Genomic DNA, 16122 nt, shown 5'->3' on the forward strand with positions numbered 1-16122 from the left:
ATCACCTTCTGATTAGTGTTTGGAAATTACTACTCCAAAGTATTAGCTGCTTATCAGTTTTAATGTATTTTTCAAGGAAATCTGAAACTCCAAAGCAGCATAACCATATCACAACATAAATAGTTAGTGTGCCATTTACCATTGCTTCCTCAAAATGAAATGTTTCGTTGTGAGTCATTTGAAATAATCCATTGTTAATCTTTTTTTAACATGTATTATTCTCTACCTGACCTTTGTAATTAGCATACACACAAAACACAGAAAGATATATCTAGAACTGTCATATAATCTTAAAAATTATGTATAGCTCATACAATTTCATTAAAATGTTACTGCCAACATAACCAAAAAATGTACAAACCAACTTGCATTTCTCTTTATTTATTTAATTGTATGCCACCAAGATTAGCTGCTAACAAGATTAGCTGCTAGTGTTTCTGGGCTTTAGCTCCCAAGTTTCCAAAAATGTGAGGCAACCAGCTGCTTCATCTGGCATAGGCAGAGTGCACAGGCCACCTCTAATGAAGAGAGGTGATCTACCAGATAATCAAACATCAAGCCATAAATAAAGTGCTTTATAGGTTAGTGTCAGCACTTTTAATTGCACTTGGAAAAAAATAGGAAGTCAGTTCAGCATCTGAAAACAAGTGCAGTATGTATTAAATGGTCAACCAACATGAGCACTTGGGCAATCTCATTTTATACAAAGTAAAGTTTCTAGATCATCATTAAATGTAGAGTATGTTGCAATAGTCTACATGGGTGGTGATGAGGGGGTGAACCACTGCAGTGACGTTTTCTCACTATCTTCCAGCCATGGCTTTATATGCTAATCTAGCAAGAGCCACAAATTCAGGAGGATCTGAAGCCTCCTGCTCTTCCAAGGGCTATACTCTCTATATCCAAGCAGTAGGCTCAGGGTACCACTGTTTTATAAACAGAACTGTCAACTTAATAGGTTTGCTTTAAACTTATTCTCGCCCAGCCAGGCTCATATAGCCTCCAAACATAGAAACAAGACTTTGATAGCATCTCTGGCCCAGAGTTTGGAGTTGCAATATATGATTGGGTGTATCATCAGCATATTTATATCAGACTACAAAGTGCTGGATTACCTCCCTCAGTGGCTTCATGTACAGAGAGAGAAAGGGAAGTGCTGATTCCTGAGATACCCCATGGGAGAATCTATGCCCTTTGACTGCTACCTACTGAATTGACCACTGAGGAAAGAATGGAACCACTGCAGAACGGTGACTTCAATTCCCGCAACTGATGCAAAAAGATACCATGGTTGATGATAATGAAAGATTGAGAACCAGGACAGGTCATCAAGCAATTTATATTAACAAATGTATGTAGAAAATATAGCACAGTAGTAATGAGAGACTTTAACTATTCTGATTTCAACTGAAAGACAAATTCTGGAGCAAATGGGAGATCAAACAGATTCCTAACCAACCTAGCTGACAACTTTGTCATCCAAAAGGTAGAGAAGAGAATTAGAGGAAAAGCTATCCTAGACCTAATTGTTACTAATAGAGAAGAAGTGATAGAGGAAGTTTAACTTGCCAGAACTTTAGGTGTGAGTGATGACATTATATTGAAATTCAATATAAGGCAAACACAATAATGCAACAGAACATAATCCAGCCAGTGTTTTAAACTCAGAGAGAGCCTAAGAAAAATTCCATGGATGAGAATTCTAAAGGAGAAAACAACTTAAGAAACATGGGAAACTGAAAAATATGATTATAAAATCCCAGTCCAGCACAATAACACTGAAACAGAAAAACAGTAAATCCAAGGAGAAAGCAGCCTGATTGCACAATGATCTCTCTAATAAACTGAAAGCAAAAAGGACAAGTATAAATAATGGAAATAAGGATATATAACTAAGGCAGAATAGCAGATAGCCCGAATCTGCAAAGATTAAGTCAGAAAAGCAAAGGCTCAGAATGAACAAAGACTTGCAATAAAAGTCAAAGATAATAAAAAAGATTCTTTCAACATATAAACAACAAGAAAGCAGTAAGGCAACTTACACCCTGGTTAGCCTTTCTTTATTCTCCTACCATCTGGAAGGAGATATAGAAGCATAGGCAGCCACACAAACAGGCTGAAGTACAGTACTTATCTGTGGGCTGTCAGACTCCTGAATGAAAAATAACTCTACAATAACATAGTATGATTGATTTGCGAGCCAGCGCAAGATGTGTAATAAGTTCACATGGTGCAATAGGAGTAGTTGTTTGTTAGCAGGATTCACTGGGCTAGGGATTTTTTGTCTTTCACAGTGAGTTGTATTGTGTTGGGGGGGTGCACGAAGAGAGGCTCAGCCAATCTCATTGTACACATGTTGTACTCTGACAATAAAGATTTGATTTGAATCAAATTAAAAGAGAAGATGGCAAGGAAGTAACAGGCAGCGGAGAGAAAAAAACTGCATCAGATTCTTTACAAAAGGGCATCAACTTACTTTTCCATGCACCAGAGGGCAGGACAAGAAACAATGGATGGAAACTAAACAAGGAGAGAAGCAACCTGGAATTAAGGAGAAACTTCCTAACAGTGAGAACAATTAATTGGTGGAACAGCTTGCCCTCAGAGGTTATGGGTTTTTTTTAATCACTGGAGGTTTTTAAGAAGAGACGGGACAATCACTTGTCTGAAATAGTATAGGGTCTCCTGCTTGAGCAGGAGGTTGGACCAGAAGATCTCAACCTCCATCTCTACTCTGATTGATTGACTGAAATCATATCTCAAATTTTAAAAACCATGAAAAAGATAGAAAGTTCATCAAACATAAAACTAAATAATCATAAGAAAATTTTCAGCTTCATTAAGTTTGTTAAAAGAGCCAAGGTGGCGCAGTGGTTAAATGCAGCACTGCAGGCTACTGCTAGATCAGCAGGTCAGCGGTTCAAATCTCACCGGCTCAGGGTTGACTCAGCCTTCCATCCTTCCGAGGTGGGTAAAATGAGGACCCAGATTGTTGGGGGCAATATGCTGACTCTCTGTAAACCGCTTAGAGAGGCCTGAAAGGCCTATGAAGCGGTATATAAGTCTACTGCTATTGCTATTGCTATTGTTAAATTTTTATAGCCAAATGCAACATTTGTGTCAGAATTATTTATTTTACTTTTTTCTACCAGTTGTATAAACTGCCTAACAATGGGAGTTTCAGATAGCTGCACAAATGTGCAAAAAATTTTATGTTGTTTCCTGTGTTTTGGTGAATGAGAAAAGATCACAAAATGTTAAAATCAGTTAACTTTATTCATATTCATGGATCTTAATGTATTAATATTAGTGTTAACTAAGAACTTTCCAATCAATAAATACTATTCAATAAATACTGTTCAAATGCTATGGCTTTATCTAGCTAATTAAAGATTGCCAATTCCTACTTAGTTAATTATACACTCAAAGAATGAAAAATCATTTGTCATCTTTGTTGAGAACAAGTCTTGTACTGAAGTATTATATTAACAGATAATATATTTCAAAAATATATTCAAATGTGCAAAAATGTGCTTACCGCACCTTAAGTATTAACATACCGTACATCATAAAAATTTGCACATACTTTTAAATGTTTATGCATTAAATCAATTTGCAAGAAAGACATGTTAAAGCTTTGAAGAACTTAGTGAAGAAAGACAGAGGATTTTTAAAAAAAATCAAGTTCTAGGATATTATTTGAAAGCACTAAAAATCAAGATTGTTAAAAGTAAATGGTAGTTCATCTGATCATTATCTATTCAAATAGTGATAACCCTTGGGGGACTTTTGCTAATCAGGAGTGAAAGCTGGAAATATCTCTTTATAGATAAGAAGTGTAAGAAGTGAATTATGAGAAGCGATTTTAAGGAAAGGTGATAAGTTATTAAAATTGTTTATACTTGTGATGAAGGAAGAAGGAGGCTATATCCTTGTTTTCTTTCTATTTTTCTGCACTGTTTCTTGTTTTTCTTTTTTGAATTAAATATTTAAAAATATTTTGAATTAAATTTTTAGTAACATTATTATTAAAGAAAGAAAAAATAAATGATCAAATACTTCATTGTTTCCAGACTTTCATTCTGTTATGTTAATAGTAATATTTTGTAAATTGGGATCTATTTTAGGATTATTGTTGATGCATCACACAACCTGCAAAGCAGCAAAGATCACATGCATTAGTGTCAAAACTAGTCGTCCTTACCAATTGTACTTTGTCTTTTATTTTCCGTTTCTTCAAATCTGTTCGACGTTTTGTAAGTTGGTGGAGGAGGAGCAGGTCTCTTTTTCTTTTTTATTTCATGTTGCAATGAACTTTGAGGCAACTATAAAGACAGAAAAAAATTATGTGGACATATATTACATATTTTGTATATTTGAAGAAATATTAATAGACCAATATTTGAGGCCTTTGTTTTCAGTGCCATGTTCCACTAGACTAAAGACAAAGGCATTAAGGAATCCTTTACTCAAGCAGCTAGTACTTGAAAATATTCTTCTCTAAACTGGCAATAAAATTACATTCCCAAGATTAATTACCCTCAATAGACTATCTGCTGTGTATATCATCACTCCCCATCTAAACCTATTAGCCTCATTTATTATAAAATATGTAAAAAAAAGAAATGTATTTTGTATATTCTAAACTGTAATAATCTCCCCTGGATTAACCATCCACATTTTCCACGTGTACATGTTTTATAAACCTTGATCATAGTGACCTAGTGATTTTTTTAGTGGAAAACTCTCCACCAGCATTTTCCCACATAGAAGAGATAGTGTTAATTCCACTATCATTTTATTTGGCTTCTTGCACATTTTTTGGTTTTTCAGTTGTGATAATCAGAAGTGCATCCAGTATTTCCTGGGCAAATGTACCCATACATATATGCATATATGGGATTTACCAGGTTGACCAATTTATTTTTAGTCCTTTTCCTTCCTAATTTGGAATTGTTTTTTTACAACATCTGCAGTGAGTCAAAATATTCATCAAATCATCAATTATAACACCAAGATTCCCCCACCCCCAATCAGTTACAGACATCTCAAATCTCATCAGGGTATATGTAAAATTAGGGGTTTTTGTCCCCAAGTGCATGACTTTTACATTTGTTTAAATTGAATCACATTTAAAGGAAAATATTTGTAGTACAGGGTTGAAATAAGAGGTCCTTGGTATTCTCTGAGCTTGTTTGTTTTCTTGAGGATGTCACATTACGTTACATTAGGAGCTGAGGTGGCGCAGTGGTCAGAGTGCACCACTGCAGGCTACTTCAGCTGACTGCTAGCTGCAGTTTCGCAGTTCAAATCTCACTGGTTCAAGGTTGACTCAGCCTTCCATCCTTCCAATGTGGGTAAAATGAAGACCCAGTAGTTGTGGGCAATATGCTGTCTTTGTAAACCACTTAGAGAGGGATGTAGAAGCACTAGGAAGCAGTATATAAGTCTAAAAGTTATTGCTATTACCCTAACTAGGTAACATAATTAGTGCTTTGCATGATATTACCTAGTTAGAGTAATGAAACCTTTGTAAGAAAACAAGCAAACTCAGAGAGCACCAATGACCCCTGAATCACATTTGCCATAAGGATAAGCCTTCATTCAGTTTATCAACATCCTTCTGAAGTTTTACAATCTCTTCATGTTTACCAACTTTAATAGCTGGTACTACCTGAAAATTCACTCAATTTATTGTCTAAGATCTGATCATTTCCTAAGAAATAAAAGATATTTATAGTATTATATTTTATCCCACTTTCCCTTCAGGAATTCAGGGTGATGAACATGGTTTTCCCTCTTCCAGTATTTCTCTCCCTTTGAGATACAGCATGCTAAGAGATCCAGTGAATTTCTATGGTTGAAGCTACAATTAAACAGTATCTCTGATGCTAATTTAACATCTGTTTCACTAATTCACACTGAGTTTTCTTGTTACTAGTTTCTCCAATATGCTGCCTGGAAAAGTCAGTACATAGTACATAGAAACAGTTATCTTTTAGATATATGCAAAGAATGTGTTCATTTTTTCTGCAATCTCTGTATCATCCTTGAACAATGCTTTCATTCCTTTGTTATCTCATGGCCCAACTGCTTCCCTGACCAGTTTTCTGCCTTCCAATGACTTTGTGGTATCATAAAGAAAAAATGATCTAGAGAATTTGGCAGGGTATGTTGATGATAATCAATTCATTTTGGGGGGCAACATCTTTAGTCTGTCTCCCTAAATGGTTGCCTATATGTGATAATCAATTAGGTGAGGGATAAGTTGAAACTGAATCCAGAGAAGACAGTGGTATTTACTATCACTGTTGCAGATAGACCGTTTTTCTTTTTTGGAAGGATTAAACTCTTCTAGAATGAGCAGATACGCAATGTGAGATGCTTCTGACTAATATGTTTCTACTTGTCAACAGTGAGGGAATGGCCAGAAAATGGCCAGTACTGTTTCTGATCAGCTAGGCATTGTCAGGAACCTGTTTGATCCTTTGATTGATGCAGAGACTACCCTAACAGGGAGACAAAGTCCCCCATTATTATGTATTAATTATGTATTAAATGTATTATCAATACATTTCATTGGATTATTGATTACACTACTAAGCAGCTCTTACAATGTGGGTTTTTTTCCTCCCTTTGAAAGTTGAAAAGATAAGTGTAAAGATGGATATTTTAAGTTTTTTTAGTTAATTTTAAATTTAGCATTGTAACTCAATTTGATGTGACCCTGAGTAAGGTATAAAAATGTCAGATAAAATATCAGATAATAGTAATATAAATGCAGTAATTTTATAATATAGGAGTGAAGGAATGTAGTAATATCATCAGGGATGATATTAAGACAAAATTAAGATATTAATTCCAGGATAGGAATTGGATAATTACTGTACTTATTGCTAATACAGAGTTCTTTTTCCCCCATCTATGAAAATATAAGTATTTATTTATTTATTTATTTATTTATTTATTTATTTATTTATGTATGTATGTATGTATGATGTATGTATGTATGTATGTATGTATGTATGTATGTATTTATTTATTTATTTATTTATTTATTTATTTATAGGCCGCCCAATCCCGGAGGACTTATTCATGATTGATAATCTATCTTTTCCTACATAATCCTTTACAAATTATATATAGGGCTCTTGGCCTGGATGCTGGAATCCATTGGTTACTTTTTTGGAGTGTTTTAATAAACATGGTTTGAAAACTGAATTGCTTTAGTTTATCTTTCATTCAATTGCTTGTTTTCTATGACTCACTGAACATGCAGCTATATTCCTATAACGTAAAGCGATTAATCAATGTCTTATCTTTTAACATAATAAATGTAAGTCTTGAGCTTCCTCAGGTACTTGAAAATGTAGCAATACCACTTCTTCTCAGTGGTATTGCCAGTTCCTTCAATCTCTTTTTATTTGAATCCTTCTTAAGATGGATCCTTGTTGAATAAGTGCAATATTTATGTTCGTAAAGCTTAAAATTGTTTTGCAGCCTTACCACTTTGCTGATTCACAATCAGTTGGTGATAACCATTTGAAAGATACTTTGACAAGTAATATTGTATCTTTATTTTGTAAATTTAAAAAATTTAGAAAATCAAGATATAATAAATACTTGTGAAAATATGATTTCTCTCCTCGGAGTTCTCTTTGGTATTCACAAACAGACTGGCATAATTCTCTAAGATATTTCAACTTCCAGAGGCTGGTGGGAGGAGCTACTGGTTGTGAGTAGGGAATACTGAGAGGGAGTACAGAGGACAAAGGTAGTGGACGGCGGCCCTAATGGCACACAAATTATGTAAAAATCCAAAACATTTAGGATAAGTGCATCGGAGATGGCGAACATATTTTATTTCAGGCTTAGTTCAGTAAAATACTTGTCTTGCAGCTGTCTTTCGTAACACTTTTTTCAAACTTGGATATTGTCCTATTTATAAAGAAATTACTAGTCTACATGGACAGATTACCTATCTAGAATCTCTAATCTCCGCTCTCCAAGCAGAAATTAGGCATCCAATTCAACCATTCTACTCTATTGATCTGCCACGCTATCAGTCCCCTCAACTACAAAGATCCTGCAGGAGAAGGGCAGTATGGACCACTGTGGGATCTGTCAGGGTGAGAGCTATGAACCATAAACACAAAGCTTTCTCTGTGTCCTAGCATAACAGATACAGTGCCCTTGCTGACCTTAATAGGGACACTAAAGTGAAATGTCAAAATTGTTGATAAATCAAATAAGCAGGGGATCGTGGTCCAAATTGAAGGGCTTGCTGTTTTCTGTTATCTCAGGGGTGCCACAAAGAAGAGGGAGTCAAACTATTCTCCAAAGCACCTGAGGACAGGATAAGAAGAACTTGATTGAAACTAATCAATGAGAGAAGTAATCTAGAACTAAGGAGAAATTTCTTGACAGTTAGAACAATTAATCAGTAGAACAACTCGTCTCCAGAAGTTGTAAATGCTCTAACACTGGAAGTTTTAAAGAAGAGATTAGATAACCATTTGTTTGAAGTGGTGTAGGATTTCCTGCCTAAGCAGGGGATTGGATTAGAAGACCTCCAGGGTCCCTTCCAAATCTGTTATTCTCTTCTATATCCCATGTCTCTGATTACCAGAATACAATCTCCTAAAAAGTATGTTTGTCTACATATACACACACAAACACATACACACATGCACAAACATTTATAATTTTATAAATTTATACCTAAAGTAGAGCATGAATAGTATTTAGGTAAAAAACCCACTTTTATAGAAAGGTATAAAGCAGTGTGCCCCATTTTCGGTAATGGAGATTTGGCAAATAGCTATTCTATAATGAAGAGCTATGTAGTCATGATCATGTGAAACGAGTTAAAATGCTTCCTTAAAAGTTTCAAAATGAGTATATAGTAAAAGCTTGCTCATAAAATTTGTGGAACACAATTTGCAAGACTTTATAGTTACAGAAGGCTTAATGGAAGTAGCAAAACACAAAGAACATTGTGTTTCTTTTGCATATTGATAGAAAGCAAAACAATAGAAGTTGAAAACAATTTGTTATGGTTGGCTGCTTCTTTTATAAAAAATCAAGCTTTAACATCATCATTTGAAGCAATTGCCCACCCAACTTTGTTATAAACACCTCTTGCCAAATGCAACAAATTCCTCACTGTTCTCAGCACTTTCAGTATTTTTGATAACTCATTAGCAAACTTCATTTTATTTAAGCAGACATTGATCAGCAAAACAATGCAGCTAGAAGAAGAAAACAAAAACAAGAAACCAATAAAAATGAATCATATAAAACATTTTTTTAAAAAGCATGCACTGTGGAGATATACTGTATAAGTACGTTCATAAAATGGCAGGTTATAAATGCCTACAATCAATTATTCTATAAAAAAGGCATTTCATGAGGAAAGTTATCTATTAGAAATAAATGCTGCAACTAAAAAATGAAAACATATGTGAATAAAATCCAGTGGAAGATATTTTTCAAAACTCTTTGCAGTTGGGTTATTTTTTCCAGCCAGTGTTGTTTCCCAATGCTTTTAAATATTCTTGCTATAAAGTAAAGAACTTCAAGTTCAATACTAATACTAGTATGTAAAACGTATATATAGCATATATATAAGTATATACTAGTATTAGCAGTTCTTATATTAAATTTAATATTTAAAAACAATAAAGGAATTGTTTTGTATCACTTTATATTACCTGAGGAAAATGACCAATGAAACATTAAGACTAATTATTAAAACCCATTGTGTAATTTTTTCAAATTTTTGTCAGATACTTTCAGCTACAATGAGTCGTGATATGAATCCAAATCTAATCTAAAAAGACTTTGATTAAAATAGCATCTCTTAATTCTTGGTTTTTATTAAACTAGATTTTCAAGGAAATTTCTGCTACAAATAGCTATTAATATGAATTTTCTAAACTTTTTAGAAGTTTCTGACAATTGAACAGAAACAAAATGTCATTTATTACAACAACAATTAAAATTGACTATTGAAACTATGAATTTAATCAACTTTGGATACTTGTTTTGGTACCTGTAGTACCTAACATTTGACAACTGCCAGGACAAGTCACTATAGTTTTTTTGGCAAAGTTTTTAAGAAGTGATTTGCCACTGTCTGCTTCCCAGGGTTAAAAAAATGTGATTTGTGTCTAAGGTGGGACTAGAACTCATGGTTTCCCATTTTCTAACCTTAATTAGAACACCCAGTTGACTGGTTTGGATATGTAAATGTAATTCTAATGTATGTTGTAGATACAATGTCCATAAATCACACAGATAAGATGGCTTTTATATGGATGATATGCATATCTCTCAATCGTTATTCAAAGAAGTAGTACCCCAGCTAATGCCACAATATAGGATACATTAAAAATGAAACTAGGGCTGAGGTGGTATTCTGCTGGTTCTCCCCAGTTTGAGTGAACAGGTAGTGGTGGCGGCTCCACCCACTCGCCTAGACATCATCAGGGATGCTCTCTACATGCACAGAAGCGCCCTGCACGCGCACCCAGTTCCGAACCGGTAGCAAAAATGCTTCATACGAAAAACAAGTGTTGCATTTTTACATTTGTAAATTAGTTTGAAAATAAGATATTTAAAGCCAAGATTCTGAGTATAATGCTATATGAATTCAGCTGTGTATTTATAAGGAAACCCCAAGGCTAGAAGTCCGTGACAGTGAAACAGTCATTCCTCATGACTTCTAATGCTTCAGTGTGGATAGACTTAGGCTTGGGGTTTTGAATAAGACTCTACTGACTCAAAATCTGGTTGAAGCGTGTATTTGGGGGAAGGGCTTCCCTGGTCCATCTCATCTTGCTAGATAAATTTGGCTCTAAAGAGACAAATTAATATTAACTTGGCTTATTCTGAACTTTTGTTGCTTGCACCTTCTGCTTTTCATCTAGATAAAACTCAGGCTGAATCAAAACAGGATTTTGACTAAAATATTTAAATTAATCAATCCAATATTTCCTAGCTTTTGTACAGCATCATTTCCCTGCCTCCCAGAATAATGCCCCTAGATCACGCATGAAATGCTATTATTCTCACTTGAAATTGACCAACAGCTGGAAGACAAAATCTAAATACCCAACAGAGGAGAAAGACTGATCAAGCCAAGGGAGAGGTCAAACAGGGACTTAGTCTAAAATCTCTACATGGGCCCTACATCACAGCGAACCTGACAGGAGAGCAAAGTCAGTCAGTCTCTCTCTCTCTCTCTCTCTCTCACACACACACACACACACTCACACATGAACTTTATCTAGTCTCAACCAGACACAATATAGGCTTGAGCAATAAATCAGCTAATTAAATTATCATGTGGCCTAATTGTTCAGGTCTGAGACCCAATTACTCAAAAGATTTAACTTATTCAATAAATTTCTCATTAGTCACCCATCTAATTTGAAGACTTAAAGCAAAAGATAAAACAATCTAATTGGTGACTTAAGGAGAACATCACAAATATTGATTTGGTTAATTCAGAGTAACCCACTAGCAAAATGAAACAATAAAACTCTGAGGCATTGTCATGAAACTGACAAAGCAGTTGTCCCAAAGGTGCTTTTTCAAGAGATAACTGGACTTTCTGGTTTTTCTTTGAAAACATTTTGCTTGTCATCCAAGAAGCTGAAGAAGAGCTGAAGAAACTTCTTGGGTGAGAAGCAAAATGTCTTCAAAGAAAAACCAGAAAGTCCAGTTGCCTCTTGAAAAAACACCTTTTGGAGAACCAGGAACTCGATGACTGAGAATCTCCATATAGGAACAAAGCAGTTGCATCATCAGTGTAATGAAGGGCAATGAATAAGGGATAGATGATGGAATTCTAGCCAGCAGAAACCTTAAAAATATCACTAACACAAAAAGGTTATACAACAATGGCACAGGGCTTTAGCTTTGTTTGATATATTTTCAAGGAGAGAAAGGACAGTTAAATTTCATAAATCAATTAAATAATTAGGAAGATTAAGAAAATAGAGTGGCAACTAATTTACCTGAGAATTCACAACTACTGTGAAATATGAAGGGTTCCTTAAGGCAAAGTATATTTCTCAGGAAGATTATGTATTGCAACACATATACAATATCCATAGTATAATATCCATGGATTGTAATTATAGTTGGCTGACTGATTATAATTATATATATGGGACATCGTCATTTTTTACTCTATCCCAACCCTATTATTTCAACAATGTCCTCATCACCACTGTAAATCATCCACCCTGCTGATTGCCATCTTCTTTTTCCTTGTATCTGTCCCTGCATTACAGTCTTGTGCCAACCATTGCCAGTATGAGCACAGTATGTGAAATTTTAACTGTGGAAAGCACAAACAATATTCATTTCTAATAATTGCAAGTACTGCAGTTATTAGAACACAATCTATATGTTCTAATTTACCAGAGAAGAGATGGATGAGTTCCATTTAAGGAAAATAAGATTTCTCTGCCCATCCTATGCCTGCCCTTGACAGTAGTGGGAAATTATAGGAATCCTGAATCCACATATTACATATTGGAGGTTTCTGAACATGTTTGGAGTGTTTTCTCTGTTTTTCTTACAGGAAGTTGGCAAAAGAGAAAATTGGATTCTATTTAGGGGAAAAAGGAAGATGGGGATTTTTTCTGCCAAAACAAACATCCTCAGACCAGTGAAGTCTCTACATTTCAATGCCTGAGAAAATATTTGGTGATGCAAACTGACTTCCGTAAGTGGAAATAATCCTGAGATTTAATAATTAGATTGTACAGAGAAAATTTCAACAATTTCAGTAATTGAACTTGGGTATTTTTAATGGATATTATTTCCTGACAATTTTAGTCTGTTTAGCTAGTGATAGAGGAGTATGAGTAAAATGAAACTAGGAAGCTATCCTATACTGTTATAAGCCATTTAATTTTTTTCAAACTGTTTACCCCATTTCCCCCAAAATAAGATCTCCCCAGATAATAAGCCCAATCGGGCTTTTGAGCGCATGCGCTAAAATAAGCCCTCCCCTGAAAATAAGCCCTCTCAGAAAGTATTGCAACGCAGCAGCAGCCATGAAGTAACCATGTTTGCCGCCTCCTGCATCTCAAAAATAAAAAGACCTCCCTGAAAATAATACCAAGTGCTTATTTCAGGAGTCAAAAGAAAATAAACCCTGTCTTATTTGGGGGGGGGGTGGTGAACGGTACAATGATAACCATTGTAACACTTAAGGAAAGCAAATTCCATATCTTGATTATGCATGTGTGCAGATATTTTTTTCTGAATCTCCCTGTTTAATTTCAATGGAAGAGAGGCAAAAAATCTTAACTTTTCCATGCCATGCAGATTTTATGTCTGTCTTTCTTGTTTTTACCATAATTAATCTCATAGAGAATTCTTATAAATTTTGCTTTTATATATCTACATACAAGTTCATATTATACATGCATGCATGCATGCACATAAAGAATTTCCTTTAATACATGTTGAGGTGGTAATGATTAGAACTGTTTATAATCTTATATATTTATATGAAAAAAATTACAAAATTTTCAATTTCTTTCCTAATGCTTCCAAGCCTGGAATTTATGCTTTTCACAGCATTCTTAGATTATTCTGAGATTTTCATATCCACTGTTATTACAAAATCATTTCCTGATCAGTTTTTTCCAGTTCAGATATTAATAACGTTGATTTAGCAATTCCCTTTTTTGGTGACCATTTAACAGTTATGATGGCAATGAAAAAGGAACTTTGAGAACAATCCTTACATATAAAGATCTGGTACAATCAAAGAAAAACGGAAGTAAAATCATAAGGACAGTTATGATTTCATCTAGCCATCACTTCTCTTAATGACTAAGTCGCGTCCCAATTGTGGTAGCTAAATGAGAACTGCATATATATATATATATATACACATTGCTTTCTAGCTGCAATTGCACATTTTAAAAGCCATTTACTTGTTTGGAGAGATCCTTTTGAAAGTCCTCTCAATTCTTTTGTTTTTAATTTTACTATCCTGAACAGAACAGAAGTCTGAGTAACCGAACTAACTCAATCATTTCAGTTCTCACTGACTCCATATAACATAATGAAAAAGTATGGTCCCAATCTTGACCTCTTTCTGCACTTCCTTCTAATATAAAATAATATATAAATCTAAATAATATAAAAATTGCACTTTTATTTCTACTGTTTTCTATGCTTAGCAACTAAGCCTGTTCAGTGTTATAAAAAATTTTCTTTGGTACATTAGTATTGAGAAATACTTTTTAATATCTCAAACTTAACTTTATATTGATAATACTTTAAGCACACTGTCATGAGTGCACAGTGTCAATGATTTTTTAAAAAAAATACTCTAGGTTTCATGAACAACGTATGAATTTATGTAACATTACGTGCAAATAAGACAAAAGACTGCTAGGAATTTAATATCATTGTCACATATCTTTCTATTAGAGAGCAGGAAGTACAATTGTTTCTTTTCTGAAGAGAAGAAACTAAAATGTTCTGTTTTCAAATTTCATCATGTGTCTGTCAGTACAAATTCAGCACTCATTTTGCTATAATTTAATAGTTACTCTATGTTATTATTGCATTGTTGTCACTTTATTGTGGTATTTTTATATTGTTGATTAAAATTTGCATTGCATTTATATTTTATATTTACAAACTTTATTATTATGCTATAAACTATACCAATGTCTTAGTAGAATAGTTGTTACATTATATAATATAAATTAATAAAAGAAGCAATGCCTGCCTTTGTTAGATTGGAGAAACTTAACCTCCTATCTCTACTGACAACTTTATTAATATTCTTTAAAATAGTGAAACAACCTTGCTGCTTAACTACTTAATGTAAATATAAATTTCAATCGAGGGATCATTTTAAAATAGGAAGCATGTGTGTCTAATGATAGTAGGTATTCCTCTTTCCCTTCATACTTAAATATAGAATTCTAATTGCATAAATAAATCCATGATTAAATGTTCTATACTTGGAAGTGGGGAGGAGATTTCTGCTATCTTCCAGGACTGGCAGGCAGGCAGGCAAGCAGGCAGGCAGATACAATACATATAAGACATAGAGACATACTGTATATACAGAACATACACATTTCATAGTTGTGTATTATAAAAACAACATAATTATAACATCAATATAGGCAGTCCCTGATTACACTATGACCACTTTTTATTCTAATAATTTTTTATTTTATTAGTTTTTCTAAACGTTTTAGATAAAAAATAGATTAAACATTTGATAAACTCATAATTTCAAGCCTCTCAGCGGCTTTTGATACCATCGACCATGGTATCCTTCTGCGACGACTGCGAGAGGTGGGGGTGGGAGGCACTGTTTTGCAGTGGTTCTCCTCTTACCTCTCGGACAGGTCGCAGTCGGTGTTAGTTGGGGGGCAGAGATCGAACCCTAGGCCCCTAACATATGGGGTGCCGCAGGGTTCGGTCCTGTCTCCCCTACTTTTCAACATCTACATGAAACCGCTGGGCGAGATCATTCAGCGGCACGGGATAAAATACCACCAGTATGCGGACGATACCCAGCTGTATCTGTCCGCCCCGTGCCAACTCAATGAAGCGGTGGACATGATGAACCAGGGACTTGAAGCTGTTAGGGACTGGATGAGGGCTAACAAACTCGTGCTCAACCCGGATAAGACCGAGTGGCTGTTGTGTTTCCCTCCCGCCAATTTGGCAAATATTCCATCTCTCAGGCTGGGGGGTCAAACATTATACCCCTCAGACAGGGTCCGCAACTTGGGAGTCCTCCTAGACCCACAGCTGACTTTCGAACACCATTTGTCAGCTGTGACCAGGGGGGCATTTGCCCAGGTTCGCCTGGTGCACCAGTTGCGCCCCTACCTGAACCGGGAGGCTCTCACAACAGTCACTCGTGCCCTTGTGACCTCTAGGCTGGAGTACTGCAATGTGCTCTACATGGGGCTGCCCTTGAGGAGTATTCGGCGACTTCAGCTAGTCCAGAATGCAGCCGTGCGAGCGATTGTGGGTGCACCTCGCTTCACCCACGTAACACCTATCCTCCGCGAGCTGCGCTGGCTACCTGACGATCTCCGGATACGCTTCAAGGTG

The 16122-nt window shown here is 35.2% G+C and overlaps 1 protein-coding gene across 1 annotated transcript in view; it reads right to left on the reverse strand.

Moving 5' to 3' along the window:
- Nucleotides 1-16122, reverse strand: part of COBL (cordon-bleu WH2 repeat protein) — a 74820-nt gene that overhangs the window by 37284 nt on the left and 21414 nt on the right. The window contains exon 9 of the mRNA XM_032235891.1: nucleotides 4205-4325. Within this exon, the coding sequence (XP_032091782.1) occupies nucleotides 4205-4325 (121 nt within the window). The remainder of the gene's footprint in view (nucleotides 1-4204; nucleotides 4326-16122) is intronic.

Source organism: Thamnophis elegans, chromosome Z (genome assembly GCF_009769535.1).
Source record: "Thamnophis elegans isolate rThaEle1 chromosome Z, rThaEle1.pri, whole genome shotgun sequence".
NCBI lineage: Eukaryota > Metazoa > Chordata > Lepidosauria > Squamata > Colubridae > Thamnophis > Thamnophis elegans.